The sequence below is a fragment of the Pseudogymnoascus verrucosus genome, assembly GCF_001662655.1.
Source record: "Pseudogymnoascus verrucosus strain UAMH 10579 unplaced genomic scaffold scaffold_11, whole genome shotgun sequence".
NCBI lineage: Eukaryota > Fungi > Ascomycota > Leotiomycetes > Thelebolales > Thelebolaceae > Pseudogymnoascus > Pseudogymnoascus verrucosus.
In genome coordinates this window covers 199,292-216,254 of record NW_017263662.1, presented here as the reverse complement: position 1 = coordinate 216,254, position 16,963 = coordinate 199,292, and the positions used below count along the sequence as shown (strand labels likewise).

General features: G+C 48.1%; 5 protein-coding genes across 5 annotated transcripts; 4 read left to right on the top strand and 1 right to left on the bottom strand.

Moving 5' to 3' along the window:
* Positions 1-1,048: 1,048 nt before the first annotated feature.
* VE01_03531 (uncharacterized protein) lies at positions 1,049-2,931 on the top strand (the record flags this gene model as incomplete). Its single annotated transcript, XM_018273018.2, has 4 exons — positions 1,049-1,393; positions 1,493-1,780; positions 1,836-2,091; positions 2,146-2,931. 4 exons carry the CDS (start codon positions 1,049-1,051, stop codon positions 2,814-2,816), a joined length of 1,560 nt encoding a protein of 519 aa, XP_018132302.1. The 3' UTR covers positions 2,817-2,931.
* A 750-nt stretch (positions 2,932-3,681) lies between these two features.
* Positions 3,682-6,087, top strand: VE01_03530 (uncharacterized protein). The gene is made up of 10 exons (XM_018273017.2): positions 3,682-4,092; positions 4,149-4,320; positions 4,376-4,479; positions 4,532-4,705; positions 4,751-4,804; positions 4,856-5,023; positions 5,074-5,404; positions 5,458-5,505; positions 5,585-5,672; positions 5,734-6,087. Exons 1-10 carry the CDS (start codon positions 3,917-3,919, stop codon positions 5,934-5,936), a joined length of 1,518 nt encoding a protein of 505 aa, XP_018132301.2. The 5' UTR covers positions 3,682-3,916; the 3' UTR covers positions 5,937-6,087.
* A 428-nt stretch (positions 6,088-6,515) lies between these two features.
* Positions 6,516-8,969, top strand: VE01_03529 (uncharacterized protein). The gene is made up of 3 exons (XM_018273016.2): positions 6,516-8,001; positions 8,065-8,654; positions 8,708-8,969. The coding sequence occupies exons 1-3, from the start codon at positions 6,843-6,845 to the stop codon at positions 8,795-8,797; spliced, it is 1,839 nt and encodes a 612-aa protein (XP_018132321.2). The 5' UTR covers positions 6,516-6,842; the 3' UTR covers positions 8,798-8,969.
* Positions 8,851-11,661, bottom strand: VE01_03528 (uncharacterized protein). Its single transcript, XM_018273015.2, has 8 exons — positions 11,300-11,661; positions 10,367-11,239; positions 10,096-10,309; positions 9,962-10,039; positions 9,745-9,900; positions 9,618-9,683; positions 9,366-9,563; positions 8,851-9,301 (listed from the first exon to the last, which is right to left on the bottom strand). The coding sequence occupies exons 1-8, from the start codon at positions 11,360-11,362 to the stop codon at positions 8,955-8,957; spliced, it is 1,995 nt and encodes a 664-aa protein (XP_018132221.1). The 5' UTR covers positions 11,363-11,661; the 3' UTR covers positions 8,851-8,954.
* VE01_03527 (uncharacterized protein) lies at positions 11,604-15,531 on the top strand. Its single transcript, XM_018273014.2, has 5 exons — positions 11,604-11,748; positions 11,818-12,406; positions 12,473-12,528; positions 12,583-13,342; positions 13,396-15,531. The coding sequence occupies exons 2-5, from the start codon at positions 11,955-11,957 to the stop codon at positions 15,206-15,208; spliced, it is 3,081 nt and encodes a 1,026-aa protein (XP_018132313.1). The 5' UTR covers positions 11,604-11,748; positions 11,818-11,954; the 3' UTR covers positions 15,209-15,531.
* Positions 15,532-16,963: the final 1,432 nt, after the last annotated feature.

Genomic DNA, 16,963 nt, shown 5'->3' with positions numbered 1-16,963 from the left:
CTCGATATGTCACTGACGATTTTGCCCGCCGTTGGCCGTGGTTTGGTGGGGAAGGTAAGGGGGGTTGAAGGGATTGGTGTTGTGTTTGAGGGTGGTGTGAGGCATATTGGTGTTGTGTCTGACTGTGATATGAGGGATATGAGGGGTTACTCGCTCTGGATTCTGGGTTTCATGTGAATACAGGCCAAGTCGGAAAAGCTGGATGCTGGATGCTGGATGGATGTTACTTATACATACAATAAGTTAAACCGGGAGACTTCAGGGTGGTATAATGTAGAAGAACCGAGTTGTTCCCAGAGGTTCTTGAGGTTCTTGAGGTTATTGAGGATATTAATGTTACTGAGGCTATTGAGGTTACTGAGGTTATCGACTGCATACCCTGCCGCGGACTTGGTAACTCGATGCATACCTGCCTATGCCTGAGACAAAACCGTTTCCCTTCCTCCTCGCACAGCTTCACATTTACCCCATTGGCTGCTCTCCATGCATAGTCGACCCTGCAGCCAGCGGGAGCCATATTAGTTTCCGCCTGGGCGTTGTGGAATCGAAGTCAAGGGTGGAGTTCAGAGAGGTGGTAGTACAGCCTGCCAGTGAAATCTAGTTCCATCCTAAGTAATAATTAGCCAATTACCACGTTGTTCACTTTCATAGCTGCGTTGCTGGGTTATAAAGATTCATGTTCGCTGGGAGAAGGAACGTCCAAGGGGTTCGCAGCTGCCGCGCAACCAACAAACTGCAACTTTACATAATTTAGCGATTTAAAATGGAGGTATTGAAATTCAATAGGCTAAGTGACATATATACTATACTTTATTTATTCCATTTTATTGCTGCGTTGCTGGGTTATAAGAATTGTGTTCACTGGGAAGGAACGACCAAGCGGTTCTCACCTGCCGCACGCAACCAACAAACTACACTCAACATGGCTTCTCTCAAATCTCCAGAACGCTCAAATCATTCTACCAACACAACGTATCACTATTTTGAGCACCGTCCATTCTTATTACAGAGTATTGCTCACGGATTAGCATACGTTACATGAGCTGAAATGGCGAGCCAAGCACTCCCCCCAGCCAATCTCCCGGAAACTGCTGCCATGCACGACCGCCAAGAACTCTGTCTTCAGCTCTTACAAAATGTCAACGCCTCACACATTCTCGAAATCTTACCGTCAAAGATCCATGACAATGGCAGTGGTCTCTTTGCAAAGGAAGCGATTCCCGAAGGATCGGAGATCTTCCGGTCGACGCCATTAGTCACCTGTGTCGCGGACGGCCGACAACATATTACTTGCGATTACTGCTTTGCCAGCATGGCCCCCAATTTTAATGGCATTGATAGTATGAAACCTACATTCGATGCGATAGCGATACCCGAGATCACTATGTGCATAGTATGCGGAGTATGTGGGTATTGCTCTGTGGTGAGGATCCTGGCTGTTATCTTGAATTTCGCCATGTCGACTACGCAAATACTAACTAACCTCTGTCAGAACTGCTTCACGAAGTCCTTTGAAGAGTACCACAAATTCGAGTGTGATGCTTTAGCTCAGTTTCCAACTGCGGGATTCTTGACTCGCATGCTGTATCGAATGCTCGCGATGCATAAACTGGGAGCTATCTCGGACCATGAGGCGGATGCTCTCCGTCACCTCTGGGGTCACCGGGGACAGAATCCCTATGGCGTTAGCAGCGACATAATTGTTACCACTGTCACGAATGTAGAGACCTTGATACAGTCGGAGCTTGGGGATGAGAAAATACAGGATCTTTATTGTAAGGTAAGGCCTTCATTGCATTTTCGGACATTAGGCTGGGAGGACTCACGTTTTTGAGGTTCTCTCGAATGGTATGCTCATAAAGCCCCCTGGCGAAGAGAGTTACGGAGGAATGCTCGATCTCGTAGGGTCCTTGATCAACCACTCATGTGATCCAAACACGGTTATGGTCTTCGAATGTGGCCAGCTTCGATTGCGGTCACTGAAGCCGATCCGTGCTGGCGACGAAATAACGCAAACGTACACAGACCTCAAGGCAGGCGTGTTGGTGCGCAGGCAGGAGTTATCGATCAGGGCCTCCTTCACCTGCAGTTGTAAGTCAAAGGTTTCAAATTATTTCTAATAAACAGTTAGCTTATGTCATACAGGTATCAGATGCGAAGTAGAGCATATGATAATCTCCGCTCTGACAACAAATGAGGGCTTCTCTCTCAATGACTTCGCTGACACGGAAATGAAACTTATTAATTTGGGGAACCAAGTTTTTACATACACCGCCGAACAACTAGAGGCGGCCCTCGATGCCCACACCAGAGCCATCTTCACCACCCGACCTTGGCCGGATACCCTCAAGCCCATAGGTACCATAAGGTTCTGCCTCGCGAGACTGTCCAACAACCACCTCCAAGCCGCTATGCACGCCCTCAAAGGCTGCCTCTCAACGACAAATCGCTCTGGCCCCGAGTGGGTGGACTCCCTGCACGTATGCCTCCTGTACTTGGAACAATTTATAATCACACCAGGCGCCCCTCAATTTGGTATACCTGATATGCGGAGATTTCGGTATTTCTTCATTGGGCTCTTGAACGAACTGCTGATGCAGGCGAACAAGGTGTACGGCATAGGCACGAGGTACACAACCGCCATAGTGACGTGGTATTCCAATGTGATAAATACTATGGACCAGCCGCGGCCTGGGGAGCAAGGGTTTGTGCGAACATTTTCGTTGTCGCAGGCGCCCGTGCTGATGTGGGCGGGGATAGAGAGAGAGATGGGTGTTACACTTACGATTGCAAGGGCAGAAGCAGAAGCGGTGTGACAGATTGGGACGGCGCTGATGAGAGAAGGATGATTTGGGGAGCTGTATTTGCAGGTAATGGTGGCCCGATCGCGGTTAATGCCTAGAGTGAGGCTATGGTCTGGAGTATTGGGGAAGTTGTGGTGTTACCGGTTGCTGTTATGCTTTTGGGGGCTTGCAATTCTTTTTGCGTCGACTGCGTTGTGGGATGGCGAAAGGAGTATCGGTATCATGGATAGAAGTAATGGATTCACGCAACTTGATGGAGTTAGCTGAGATAGATGGTGATAATGAAGCTCTCGTCATTCAAAGTTGGGGAGTGGGAGCAACTGACAGTGAAATGCAGAAAATATTTGTATTCGCGATTCAGACGACCATGGATCAAATCAAGGACAGACAGCAAACAAGACAACACATTTCACAATACTTTGCTTTTAGCCCCTTCACAGTTTTTTTTTGCCTGCTTCGCATCTTAATCCAGTTGAGGTTCGGACAACCTCCGACTCAAATTCGCTAGATATAGACGCCACCACTTACTTTGTGGGGTTGCGGAGAGAAGCTTTCCCCAAGCAACCCCATCCCCCATCCCCCATCTCCACAATAATTACCCCAGGAGCTCTCAGCAGCTCTGAATAACATACCACCAACAGTTGTCAAAAAATCCCCACAGCTTATGTTAACTCGGAAGTTGTCCGAACCTCCATTGGCGGGGTATTCTTAGCGCGGCGCGCGCAGTGGGACGCGTCCTGGAAATCCCGAACTACGAACTAAGGTAATAACCTTGAACGTTAGTAGAGCCGTGTTGCCGTGGTTTTTATGTGGCGGAAAAGCTTGCGCGGGTGTTGATTAGTGTGGTGGATGGGGGGTTGGTGATGGGGGATGTATGCAGTGGAGGATGCTCGAGCTGGGGTCAGTGGAGATCGCGGTGGAGGTGATGTTGGAGGTGCGGGAAAAGATGCCCGAAGTGATGGAGAGCAGATGTGGTTAGTAAAGATCCTTCTCATGGGTAGATATATATATGGGGATGAGGACGTGATCGTGTAACCCCATCTCAGATTTTGGTGGTTCTCGTCTCCCTTCACAGCATTGAGCTCGAAATCAAAAGCTCTCTTGACGCGACCATGACTCCAACCGAGGGAATGGAAAAGACAACCAGTGCCACGATGGAAAGGCCCGATGCAGTCCACGAACATTTTGAAAGTCTTGATCCTGTTGAATTTGCGCGTAGAGAGAAAGCTCTGTTGCGTAAGATCGATTATCGCCTTATGCCATGTCTTCTGGGGATGATTGTTCTCAAGTCAGTGCCCTTTCACAGACTATCGCGTAAAAAGGGTTGATATTCACACTTACTAGTTATCTCGACCGCAATGCCCTACCTAATGCAAGGATTCAAGGAATTGAAGACGACCTCGGTCTTGTTGGAGACCAGTATAATACTGCTATTTCTGTGCTTTTTGCGGGTTATATTGCTCTCCAGATCCCGTCCAATATGCTGCTGACGAGAGTTCGGCCGAGTATCTATCTAGTAAGCACAACAACCAACAGATCTCCAGTTAAATACATGTTCTAACAAGCTGCAGCCTGTTTGCATGGCAATCTGGGGCGTTGTATCTGCCTGTACCGCTCTTGTACATAACTTCAACGGCCTTGTCGTTGCGCGATTCTTCCTCGGATTCATGGAAGCGTACGTATCTACGTTCTAATCTTGCGCTGAGAGCAATCACTGACAACCCCAGGCCTTACTTCCCGGGAGCTCTCTTCCTTCTATCAAGTTGGTACACGCGCAAAGAACTGGCTACTAGGACTGCAGTGCTATACACCGGCAGTCTTCTCTCGAGTGGATTCGGTGGCCTCGTTGGCGCGGGTGTTGAGTATGGTCTTCATGGGAAGCGTGGGTTGGAGTCTTGGAGGTAAGTCGTGTTTCCTGACGCTGAAAAGCCGAACTAATAATGTAGATGGCTATTTATCATTGAGGGAACTGTGACTGTTGCTTTCGCTCTTGGTTGCATGTATGTATCCGACCTATCCCCCTTTGTTTTAGCCTTTACTGATATCCACAGATTTGTCCTCCCAGATTTCCCATCAACTACAAAGTGGCTCACCCCAGAAGAAAGAAGCCTCGCCGCATATAGACTCAGAGAGGGGAGCGGAGCCCAGGACGAAGAGCGAGGATCATTGGTAAAGGGCGTTTGGATGGCTGTGACTGATTATAAAGTCTGGCTTCTTGCGTATGGAATCTCTGATCCCCACAACTGAGTACTCCCTAACATGATTACAGGATGATTGTCATCACAAAAACAAGCGCGGCAGCTGTCACCTCGTTCATCCCCACCCTAGTCGCTACATTCAAGTACAACAAAGTCGACTCCCTCCTTCTCACAGCCCCGCCATACGTCTTTGCAGCAATCTGCGCAATGAGTATTTCCATGAGCAGTGATAGGAGGCTCGAGCGCTGTGGACATCTGGTTGTGCCGTTGACGTTTGGCATGATTGGGTTTATCATCGCTGCGGCCACCACGGGTCTGGCTCCGCGGTATTTCTCGCTATTTCTCATGCTTGGTGGTGTGTATGGTGGTTTTAATGTTGGACTTGCGTGGGTGTCTTCTACGGTAATTTTATCTCGCTGTTTTTTATTGAGGAGATGTCTGACTGGAGATTATAGCTGCCTCGACCGATGGAGAAGAGAGCTGCGGCTTTGGCTTTTGTGAACGTAAGTTATCCTAGCCCTGGCATTATCTGTGTTGATAAACCCCTCTCTATTGATAATATTCTAATGTGGAGATAAACAGATGGTTGGAAACTTTGCCCAGATCTACTCGCCGTATCTATACAAAAAGACCAGCGGGCCTCAATACCTCCCCGCCATGGTTGCAAACAGTACGCCACATTATCACCCCTTTTATGAACGAACTCGAACCTTGACTTACATTATAAATAGCCGTATTTGTTTTCGCATCCATCATGATTGCCCTCCTACTCCGCTTCTGCCTCGTGCGCGAAAATAAGAAGCTCGAAGCTATTGAAACACAACAGAGCATTGTCGAAAACTCGGACGAGAAGGGTGTGTCTCATGATGAGATTGTGTTGGAAGGAGTTGGAGGACTGTTGGTTCTTAACCCAGGGTTTAGGTACGTTTTGTAGTGTGGGAAGTGCTTGAATACAGCCTATCCATGTGGGAATTGGCGAGGAGCTGTCGAAGGAAGTGGCTGGGATGGTTGAGGGTGAGGAAAGGGAGATGATCTCCGCTCTGAGCGCAACACCGACGAGAGGAATGTTCACGTATGGGTTCGAGTCAAGAGCTAGGCTGTGACCAATCTTACCAACATTTATGTGCCTTCATTGTGATGCTATCCTCATCGTTCTCCCCCTCTTACGTTGATCTCTGAATCTCCAAATTCCAAATCTCCAAATCCTTAACTCGTCTGTGGCTTCACCATTTTGCTTATCAATCCCGATTTCTTGCCTTTACTGTACAAGTGATTACCAATGTAGGAAAGAAGCTCCTTCCGTCTCCAATTACAAAGCTTACTCTGGGTTGTACCTTCCGTATATCGGTGTTCTTCGGCAACAAGCTCGGATATGAGGAGGCCCGCACCTTCCCGCGCTAAACACACTAAAACCCACGCCAGATCGTATTTCGCCATCCAGATTGGCTACAGATAGAAGCCCAGTAACATCGCGCCTCGCTAAGACGGGAATGCCAGCACCGCGGGAATAACATCCTCGTCCACATCTGCAATATCTCTCCGCTTTGGCCCACATGGCACGGCACATGCAGCCACTCATCATGGTTTTCTTCAGCCATTGCCAATGCAAGCGCACGTCTCTTTTTTTGAGGGGGGCCGGATAACGTAAAAGGCTTGCATCGGATGGCGGAATGGTGGTCGCGGCTATGATACTTCCGTTTACGGGGTGGGTTTCACGCCCTTGTCTTGACAAAAAAGGCGGGGGTAGGTGGGCTTTGTAATATACCGTTTGTCCTAGTATATATGTCTCTTCTTCTTCATACTTTGTCGAGTTGGATTGGAGCTGCCGTCGCTGCTGGTAATGGTAATGAAGAAGCTAGAAGCGAGTGAGAGAGATGCCGGAACTTCAGACGATGGAAGAGTCCAGGGCAAACAGCAGACTGTTGAGTCACAGCCCGGAGTAGAACACCATGACTCCTCCGTTGAAAAGCTGCCAATTCGCGATGCGTCACCGCGCTCAGATTCATCGCCGAGCCTCAACGAACAGATAGCAGATGTCCCCTACCACGAGAAATATGACGGCAGCAACCCCAGCACGTCAACTACCACCCACACCGGTCTCAATGGCGAAACACCCATCACCTACCACTATCTCACCTTCGGAACTCCTCTTCCATTCGCCTCCAGCTCCCCATCATCCGTTTCTTCCCCCCCGCCCCCATGTCCGAACCTAAGTCCCTTCACCGACCCCCTCCTCTGGTCCCCTCTCCGCAAACGCTTTGCCGTCTATCTCGGCTCCGTCGCCACCTTCGTCGCCGCCTACAATGCTGGCTCCTACGCTCCCCCCGCCGCCGGCATGATTCGCGAGTTTGCCTCCTCCGAGATCGCCGTCCTCACAGGCATTACCTCCTTCTGCGTCGGCTTCGCCATCACCCCCATGGTCCTGGCACCCCTCTCCGAGATCCAGGGCCGCTACCCCGTTTTCGTCGGCGCCGGAATCGTGTTCGAAGCTTTTCAGATTGCGTGCGCGCTGACGCCTAGTCTTGCGGGGATGATTGTGATGCGTTTTCTTTCCGGTTGCGGCTCATCTGTCTTCTCATCCATGATCGGTGGCGTTATCAGCGACCTGTACAGCTCCAATGAGCGGAACACCCCTATGGCGTTGTTTGCCGGTGCTGCGATATTCGGGACTGGAATGGGGCCGCTTATTGCGAGTGCGATTGCACAGCACCTGCCCTGGCGGTGGGTGTTCTGGGTGCAAGCTATCATGTGTGGTGTTGTGATTTTAGCCGTCATTTTGTTTCTGAAGGAGTCGCGGGGGAGCGTGTTGTTGAGCAAAAAGGCTGCGGCGCTGAATAAGTGGTATGAGGCGAGAGAGGCGGCCGGTTATGTGGGGTTTGATATGCCTGATGAGAGTGGTTGTGGTGAGGTTCCCCAGCGGATCAGGTGGCGCGTCAAGGCGGATGAAGAGCGCGAATCGCTCATGAAGATGATCAAGATTTCCGTCTGGCGACCTATTCGTATGTCATCTTAACCCTTTTCGTCTCTCTGTCCCATTTACAATATCCAACTAACAACCACAGATCTCCTCGCCACCGAACCAGTCGTCTTCTTCTTCTCGCTATGGGTGTCATTTGCCTGGGCTGTCCTCTACCTAACCTTCGCCTCCCTCCCCCTCATCTTCCGCACAACCTACTCCTTCAATCTCCAAGAATGCGGCGCCGTCTTCGCTGCCATGTCCATCGGCGGCATACTCGCCTCCTACCTCGCCATCGTCCAAGACTCGCATGCCCTCGCACTAGCCCGCTTCTTCTCGCGCCTCCGCCCCGGCCACCCGCCACCCACGGAAGATGATCCCGAAATTCGCCTCGCCATCGCGTGTCTGCATTCCCCGCTCCTACCGATAGGGTTGTTCTGGCTAGGATGGACGGCGAACCCTGGAATCCATTGGTTCGTGCCGTGCATCGGCGTTACGATCGCGACCATGGGCATTTATGCCGTGTACCTCGCTACATTCAACTATCTGGCCGACGTGTATCATAAGTATGCTAGTAGTGCCCTGGCGGCGCAGAGCTTCTGTCGGAATATGTTGGGTGCAGTGTTTCCGCTTGTGACGGCGGCGTTGTTCGGGGGGTTGGGGATTGGCGCCGCGTGTAGTATGTTGGGTGGGATTGTGAGTTTGATTCCGTGCACTGTGTTTGACAAATACTGATTTTATGTCGCTAGGCTATTCTCTTGGCTCTTGTTCCATGGGTTCTAATCCTCTATGGCCCGGCTATTCGGAGACGATCTAAGTTCGCCAGTGAAATAATGTGACGAGGTTACACGGCGGGATTACACAACTTACAAAAGATATATGGTATCAGACATATAGGATAGAATATCATTGACCTACATACTCCAATGAACATTTCTCTAACATAAGCCAATAGATCTAATGAAGGTTTTAAAATGTTCTGTGTACCATTTCCCATCAACGAAAATCCCCCCTCTTAACTTTCAACACCATCTCCACATGTTCCATACCCAAAGGGACCTTCTGTTGCTTCGAAAGCAATCTACCCGTCTTGATGATATTCTTGATCTGTCTCCCGTTAATCTCATTCTTCGCCAGAATTGCTATGTCCTTATCGCTCAGCCGACTGTCCGAATTCCCCATCCTGACAAACGTCTTCCATATATGCAGCCTGCTGGCGGTATCCAGGGCTGGATAGTGAACTGTGAGATGAATCCGGGATTCGAACGCAGGGTCAAAGTCGCTGATGCGGTTGCTGGTGAGGAACATTACACCGCGGTAGTACTCGAGTTTTTTCAAGAAAACTGGGCGAGGTGGATGGTAAGCGCCGAACAGCATATATGGCCAAGGGAAACAGATGAAACTCACTAGATATGAGGCGGTTGCGCCTTATGTCGGCAGTTGTACGGGCCTCCAAAAACATGTCACATTCATCGAGGAGAAGAATAGCATTCCACTTGCTAGTAAGCTCAAGAACGAGTTCGAGGGAGTCTTCCACCTCAGCAGCTGTCTCTCCCAGTTCACCAGCACTCATCGAGTAAAGTGGCTGGTGCATCTCTTCAGCAACTAGGCTAATTTAGCACGGCATGATCCATCAGTTATGAAACAGGGTAAACTGACCAGATTCTGCCGTGAGGGTTTTCCCAACTCCTGGATCTCCGCTGAGCAACATGATAAAGCCAAGACCTGTGTTTGTTCTATTAGCAGCTTACTTCGTGCAAGAATGGGTAATAACAGCCGTCCCAACCTTTTCCGGAGATAATATCATCGAAATCATCGTCGCGAGAGAGTTGCTCTTGAACAAAAGCACGGATGATGTCCTTATACCCATGAGGGAGAACGAGTCTGGCGAATGCATTCCCACTCCAGCGTACTGGGCCAACGTTCTCAATGTCAAACTCGGCTGGGAAATGAATATACACATTAGCGCACAAATCGCCGTCCCATTCGAATTGGAGCCTTACCCCAGGATTTGGATGTCAGGCAGTAGCCTCGAACAATCGGAGTGCAGAGCAACCGTTGCTTGGGACTCAAAGTTTTGGCTGGCGAGGGATTAATCACGGCCACAGTGGTTAAAATACATAAGAAGATTGCTTACTGCTTTTCTGGTCTTTCCCGAGCCTTTTCAAGGCGTTTTCATATTCCTGGAATGCCTGGCTTGTTGCCTTGTATATCACATTGCGAATTCCGCCGAATAACTTGTCATCGGCAGAATTTGTTGACGCATCGGACTCGATCGACTCAATATTAGGTCCCGGCATTCCGTAAATATTGAAAGTGTGCGGGTCAATGATGATACGACCACTTTCTACCTATATAAAACGATCAGTGAGCATAGTGCGGCCGCCAGCACACAGGCCAGCACTTACATGTCGTTTCCGAACCTGTCTCGTGGACCTGGCTGTGTAAAACCCCGAATACGACATATGATGGAATCCATTGAGTTGCTCGAGATTGTCGCCGCGCGCGTGCAATCTACTCACAAGCCCCTCGACATCAGGATGAAGGTGGGAAGGGAACGCATCGAGATCCACGAGTTTCTTCACGCCGTCAAATGAATTGATTTCTAGTGAGGTTTCGACGTATCCAAACCTCGAACCGTTGCAGTCGATATACCGACACTCCAGGGAAAAGTACTCCCCACTCATGTTAGCTCCGTACCTACTATCCCTCAGTAACACGATGCGGTCGTGGCCGTCAATCTTGGTGTACACTTCCATTCCCGGCGAAAAGATGGTCCATAAGTAGTCAAAGCTTATCACCTTGTTTTTGGTGAGATCTTCCATGGCCTCTATATGTGGCAAAATTTCCTTGCTCAGAATGGCATATAGCAAATCGAGGTGGTTCTTGGTGTCCTGGTCCTGCTCATCCTGGCGAAGCTTCTCAAAGCGGTGCCAGCGATAGTAGAAAGGGTGAAAGGGAGCCTTAAAAGTCAGCTGTTTCAACTGCGTATTGAGACCCTCAAATCCCTCAAACGTGCCCTCGAGAACCTTCTTGATCAACGGGCTTTGAACAGTAATAGAATGCAACGCGGCTTGGTTGTTGTTGCTCGGATGCGGTTCACGGCGGACGATGAGAGCGCACTCCTGGGAAAAGGAGCCAGCCTCTGCATCGGTGTGGATATTACCAGGGTTCCACTCATCCCAAGTTGATCTATCGTCGGGTCGATAGAGCTGCTTCGTTTCCGGCCTCATGCCCAGGCTGAACTCGGGGGTGTAGTCCGAATCGATACTCATCTCGGACTGGAATTTGTTACTCTATAATCTCATACCCGGGAACATGGTAAGGGGATTTAGGCATACAATGCTTTGAGACGATGATCCCTCACTCCTGTGATACTGGAGAGAACTGCCTCGTTCGGACATTTTGAGCTATTTTCAATATAATCATTTAACAGCGATGAAGAGAACGATGGGGAAAAAAAGAAAGATGACGGAGGAGGGCGGCCCCTTTTAATTGCTTTCACAAGACAGCAAACACATTATTTTGGTTATACTACTTCTCATAACTTCTGTGGTTGCTGTGCCCCGCACATGGGTCAGCTTCGCGCCCTTTACTCTGAGTTGGGTTGATGAAGGTGGCCTGTGCGTCTATTACCTCTCTGTTCACCGAGGTCGCAACAGATGGCCTCCTTCCAGTTTGGGTGTAAATAATGCGCAAATATTACAACTTTCATTCTACTACTCAAATTCCACTCGCAGTTCCTTACTGAATGATTAATGCTATAAATAGGCACACTGCGCCACGAGTTGTACGTCGCAGATCATGTGCTGATTGGAATAAGAAAGGCTCACTCACGGCTGATGCCTAACCACAATAGATCCGCTCACAGCCTTGTTGTAACTGTTTTTTGTCGCAACTCTTCAAGACAAGACATCTGCGGCATTTGTAAATGCTTCCAATCACTATCACCTGCAATTTTACAGCGTTCAGACCTAGGTAGTCTCACTCTGCACAATGGATAGCGTTGGAACGATTATCGCTATCATCCAGGTCGCCGACAGAGTGGTTGGGCTGTGCAAGTTTTACATTGAAACGGCAGATGGCGCCCCATTAGACTTGCGGTCGATTCTCATAGAAATTTCTTCGTTCAAAGCCATTCTGGAGTTTCTCCAATTTATCAGCAATCTACCCGATGCCAAGAAATCGACCAACTTGAATGCTCTGTTCAATACAGATGGGCCTATCGACCATTCACATAAATTAGTGCTTGAGCTAGAGAAACTGATCCCATCGCAGGATCGTCTTCAGGCGGCTGACTCCAAGGCAAACCAACCAATGCGTAACAAAGCAAAGAGGGCATTGATTACCTTAGCTTGGCCCCTGAAGGAAAGCAAGGCCGCAAAGTTAATGAGTGAAATTGCCAGATGCAAGACAACCATCAGTTTAACACTCACTACGGAATCTAGGTGAGGAGCTCTATGTACAATTCAACTGGTTGTATCTACTATACATAACTAATCTAAGTCGTTTAGCCAAGATATCAAGATGATTAAAGATACAACGACTTGGATTAAAGAAGACTTAACAGGTTCGAATAGCTGCCTCGGGCTTAATAATTTATATTTTTGCTTACCAGGAATAGATAACCAAAAGAGAGACATTTCCGCATGGTTTCAACGAACTGATCCTTCCCCACTACACAATGTCGCCTATGGACATTATGTAGTAGGAACTGGCGACTGGATGCTACAGTCCTCAGACTGGAAAGACTGGATTTGCGGTGACAATAAGTTCTTATGGATTCATGGTATTCCTGGTGCAGGCAAGACCGTTTTGGCTTCCTATTTAATAGAAACCATTTCGAAGCATTGTCGCACCGTCAGGAAACAATACGGCTGTATGTATTACTACTGCTCGTACACCCACAACCAGAATGAAGCATACCCTTTGCTCCACTGGATTGTGAGCCAACTGCTCCGAAAATCAAACTCGGTCCCTATAACGGCGTACGAGCAATTCAAATCCGGATTACAACCTAGTATTCTAGATCTTCTAGATATCCTCGAGAGTTGCCTCGCAGAGTTTGAATGTGTCTTTGTTGTTATAGATGCAGTCGACGAAAGCATGTCTCCACGACAAGATCTGCTCAAGATGCTCAGGGATTTGGCAACTGATCCACGGTTTGCCAAGATACGACTTCTGGCAACTAGTAGAGAGTATGTCGATATTGAAACAGCGCTCGAAAATATATCATGTGCTGTTTCGATGGATAACGAAGATGTTACCAACGACATCCGATCTTATGTGCAAGTAGAGTTGCAGAGAAATATTAGATTTTTACGCTGGCCCCAGCAGCTTCTTGAAGAGGTCGAAAATACAATACCAACCAAGGCAAAAGGAATGTAAGTTTTTTTTATTAATTTAAAAGTGTCTAGAATCTAAACTAATATATTAGGTTCCGCTGGGCTGTTTGCCAGATCGACCGGCTACAGCGAATGAAGCCCGAACGCCTCATTATTATGGAAGCTCTCCACAACTTACCGAAGACGCTAGATGAGACCTATGAAAGAATATTTCTTGAGATCCCCCAGGAGGACTGGGCAGTTGTCCGGCAGGTTTTCGAATGGACTTTATTTCACAGTAAACTTTATGGAGCTAAAGTCCCATGTGGAATAGTAATTCAAGCACTAGAGAAGAATCCTCTCTCGGATACATATGGCAATGGTAACTTTTACGATGAAACAACCATTAGAGAGCTATGTGGCTGTCTCATTACCATATCAAATGGACGCCCATTTGGCTTTATTGGAGTCGCGGAAACTGATGACGAGGATGAGAGCGAGGATGACAACGAGGTTTCCGAAGACGAGGACGAATATAACGAGGATGAGTATGATGAGGGTGCAGACGAAGACTATGAGGGCGACGACAGCGAGGACGAAGAGAACGATGATGACGACGAGGTTGAGAACGACGACCTTGTCTTTAGGCCTCCCTCTATATCGTTTGCCCATTACACTGTACTCGAATTCCTTGACTCGGAGCGCATATCTAGAAGCCGCGCTTCTTATTTTTCATTTCCGAAAGATCATATTCCGCTAGATTCAGTAAAGGCAGCAATCCTTATAGCGCTCAATCCTACTACTTACAGAGATGGACACGGTAGCGACGAAGAAATTTCATACTCAGCAGATAATTTCCTCCAAAACGACGTTGATAGGAGCATAAACCAGGACTCCTGCGTAATACCCTCAAATTGCTCTGACGAAATACGAGAAACAGAAGACTGGAACAACAGGAAGTTGATCGAGAACTTCGCCGCATACTGCGCCGCGTCAGCAGTTCTATCAATAAATCACTGGTCCGAACAAATTAGTAGGCGAGAAGATTTAAACGCACTTGTATTCGCCCTATATAACCCATCTGCACCTCACTACAACCCGCTTTTTTATTTCATTCGTTGTCTTGAAGATTTACACTCGTTCATCAGCACTAGCACTTTGCTATATGATGATAAGCATCGCTATGACCCAGGTTCAACCTTCTGGGAAATCGAGTGGAAATCACCTCCCCCAGCAGATGTTGGTGCAATATTTCTCCTACTATTGTGGACTAAGAACTTAGTTTTCACTAAACAGCCGGACCATGGCGCACAAATACTTCAGGCATGGACAACAACGCACTTAGCCTTCGAAATAGTCGTGAACAGGCAGCCCGGAAAAGATTCCGCTCGTTACGTGTTTTCTGGTCAATTACTCGAAATCCTCGCACAATTAGGCTTCTTTTACCCTGAAGCATTTGGATTTTTTCTAAGCTACAGGTGTAAAGAAACCGATCCTTCGGCGTTACTCGTATCATACATCGGGTCCCACATCCACGAGAAAAATTGCAGACAGTCTTGCCCGGTTGAGGTGTTACTACAAATTGGCGCTGATCCAACGGGAATGGATTACTATGTGGCACCAATACAAATCGCTGTTGTAACATCAGATTACGAAGGATGCCGGATGCTTCTTGAAGCTGGTGCAAACTCTAACGACACTGGGAATAATTTCGGTGCTAAATGGGAAGACGACACATATTTAGGTCAATTTAACGCGCTACATGGCGATAGTCCTCTTCAAATATTCGAAAATTCTCAAGGCACCCCCTATGGAAATAATGGAAATGAGGGTATGCCTGATGGCTTCAAATTAGGGAGGATTAAAGCCTTACTTCTCAGCCATGGGGCAACATCATTCTCAATAGATGGAGATACCCTTATGTAGGACAAGTACCTCCTGTGCAAAATTATTCCATGTTTTTCATTGAGATCTGACAGCCACGGAATCGACTTCTGGCAGGATCTTCAAAGAGTTCCCACGTAGCTTTCGAGGCGTGCCAAATAGTTTTCATAATTTATTACATGCCATAATACACGCCATTAAATAATTTGCCCACCTTCGCCCTAACTCCGTGTTTATCACATAGTGTTTGAAATTCCCCTCTTGTCTCAGGGCACCAGTCGGAATTCTTCCCGTTTACCCAAAGAGAAATAGTGCTTAGATTGGGGTTAGAGGCTCTCAAACTGTTCCGCCATGATTCTATGGTGCGTAAAAGCGATGTGTCGTCCCAATCATACCGCTCGTGCATCTCTAAGTCATCTGAGATTCGCAGGTGCTTAACATTCCTAGGAACCACGTCTTCAAGCTGAATTCCAGTCTTTGGTGTAAAACTGGCAAGAAATGGCAGTGGTGGGATGTCAAGACTTTCCAACTGATTGAAGTCAACCAGAGGGGTTAAGGACCCCTTTATCTCCAGGACTGGAAATTCACTAGTTCCCCATCCGGTATGGAAAATACAATCAGCAGTAATAGATAGCTGCTTCAGCGTATTACGAACGTGAATAAGTGCGGTAGCAACCTCGTCAAGGTCAATTAGCGGTGTGTTCGATGAATTTCTAGACTGAGAGTTGTGGAACCAGTCCCACGTAAGACTTTTAAGCCCTGGGGTCACCGACAGAATTCGACCTAGATGTGTCTCTCGGATGGAATCCAAATCCAACGACGTGATCGTTGAAGGATCAGGCAAGTGGGTGATCCAGCCGAATGCGATTGGATTGTCTCCAACCGCTGAACCACAACATCTTGTGGGCAAGTTTCGAGGTCTCCTGGTTCAGGGTTATAGCCTACGACTTTATTTGAAACTCCAGTGTTATCACAGGAGGGACTATTGCTTAACACAACAATGGGAGTGTCATTACACATGACCACCATGGTTGGTTCAATCTGGACTAGCAGAGACTGAATAGGTGGCTGGATGACAGCTAAACGATGTTAGTGTTGTAAGAATCATATTGTATCAAGGGAATTCTCTCACCTATAAACACTAGAGCGGCCCCAAGCCAGAGTAAGCGTGATCTCATACTTGGGTGCCTATATGCCCTGTATAAAAGAATGGCATCGGCCCAAGCCCGGTCTGCGAGCGTAAAGAGTTGCTCTACACTTAGGCTCTGGATTGCTTTTTGACGCTGGGAATACCGGACCGCAGCTTGAGCAAGAAGTGCAGAGTTGACAGGAACTGCAAAGACTCCAGAGATTTTTCCCAAGACATCGACTGATTTGAGCCACCGCTCCATGTTTCGTACATCGTCAGGAGAATAACGCCCTTGTTGGTCAATGTATGATGACAGGCCTATTGGCCGTGACATAAGAATACATGTCGCAATCCATGGAACGACAAGTAATGGGAGGTATAATGCTAACAACCATATTGACCTTTGCCGACATCGAAGTGTCTGGACACTGGATCCAACGCCTTTTGACTTCCGAGGAGATCTGGACTCCATATTTATTTGGGCCACCTTTCGGGTGTCTTGATCAAGGAAAAATACAACGGCTATGCTTCAGTTCATCAGGATGCTATCCTTAAAGCGAGGTAAAGGTGCTGGTAGGTCTGTGGGAGTGCGAGGGGGATCACACAACAGGACTTCAAGATATGTGTAGAAGAAGGAGGAACGAAGGCAGCCATGCTGCGTAAATAAT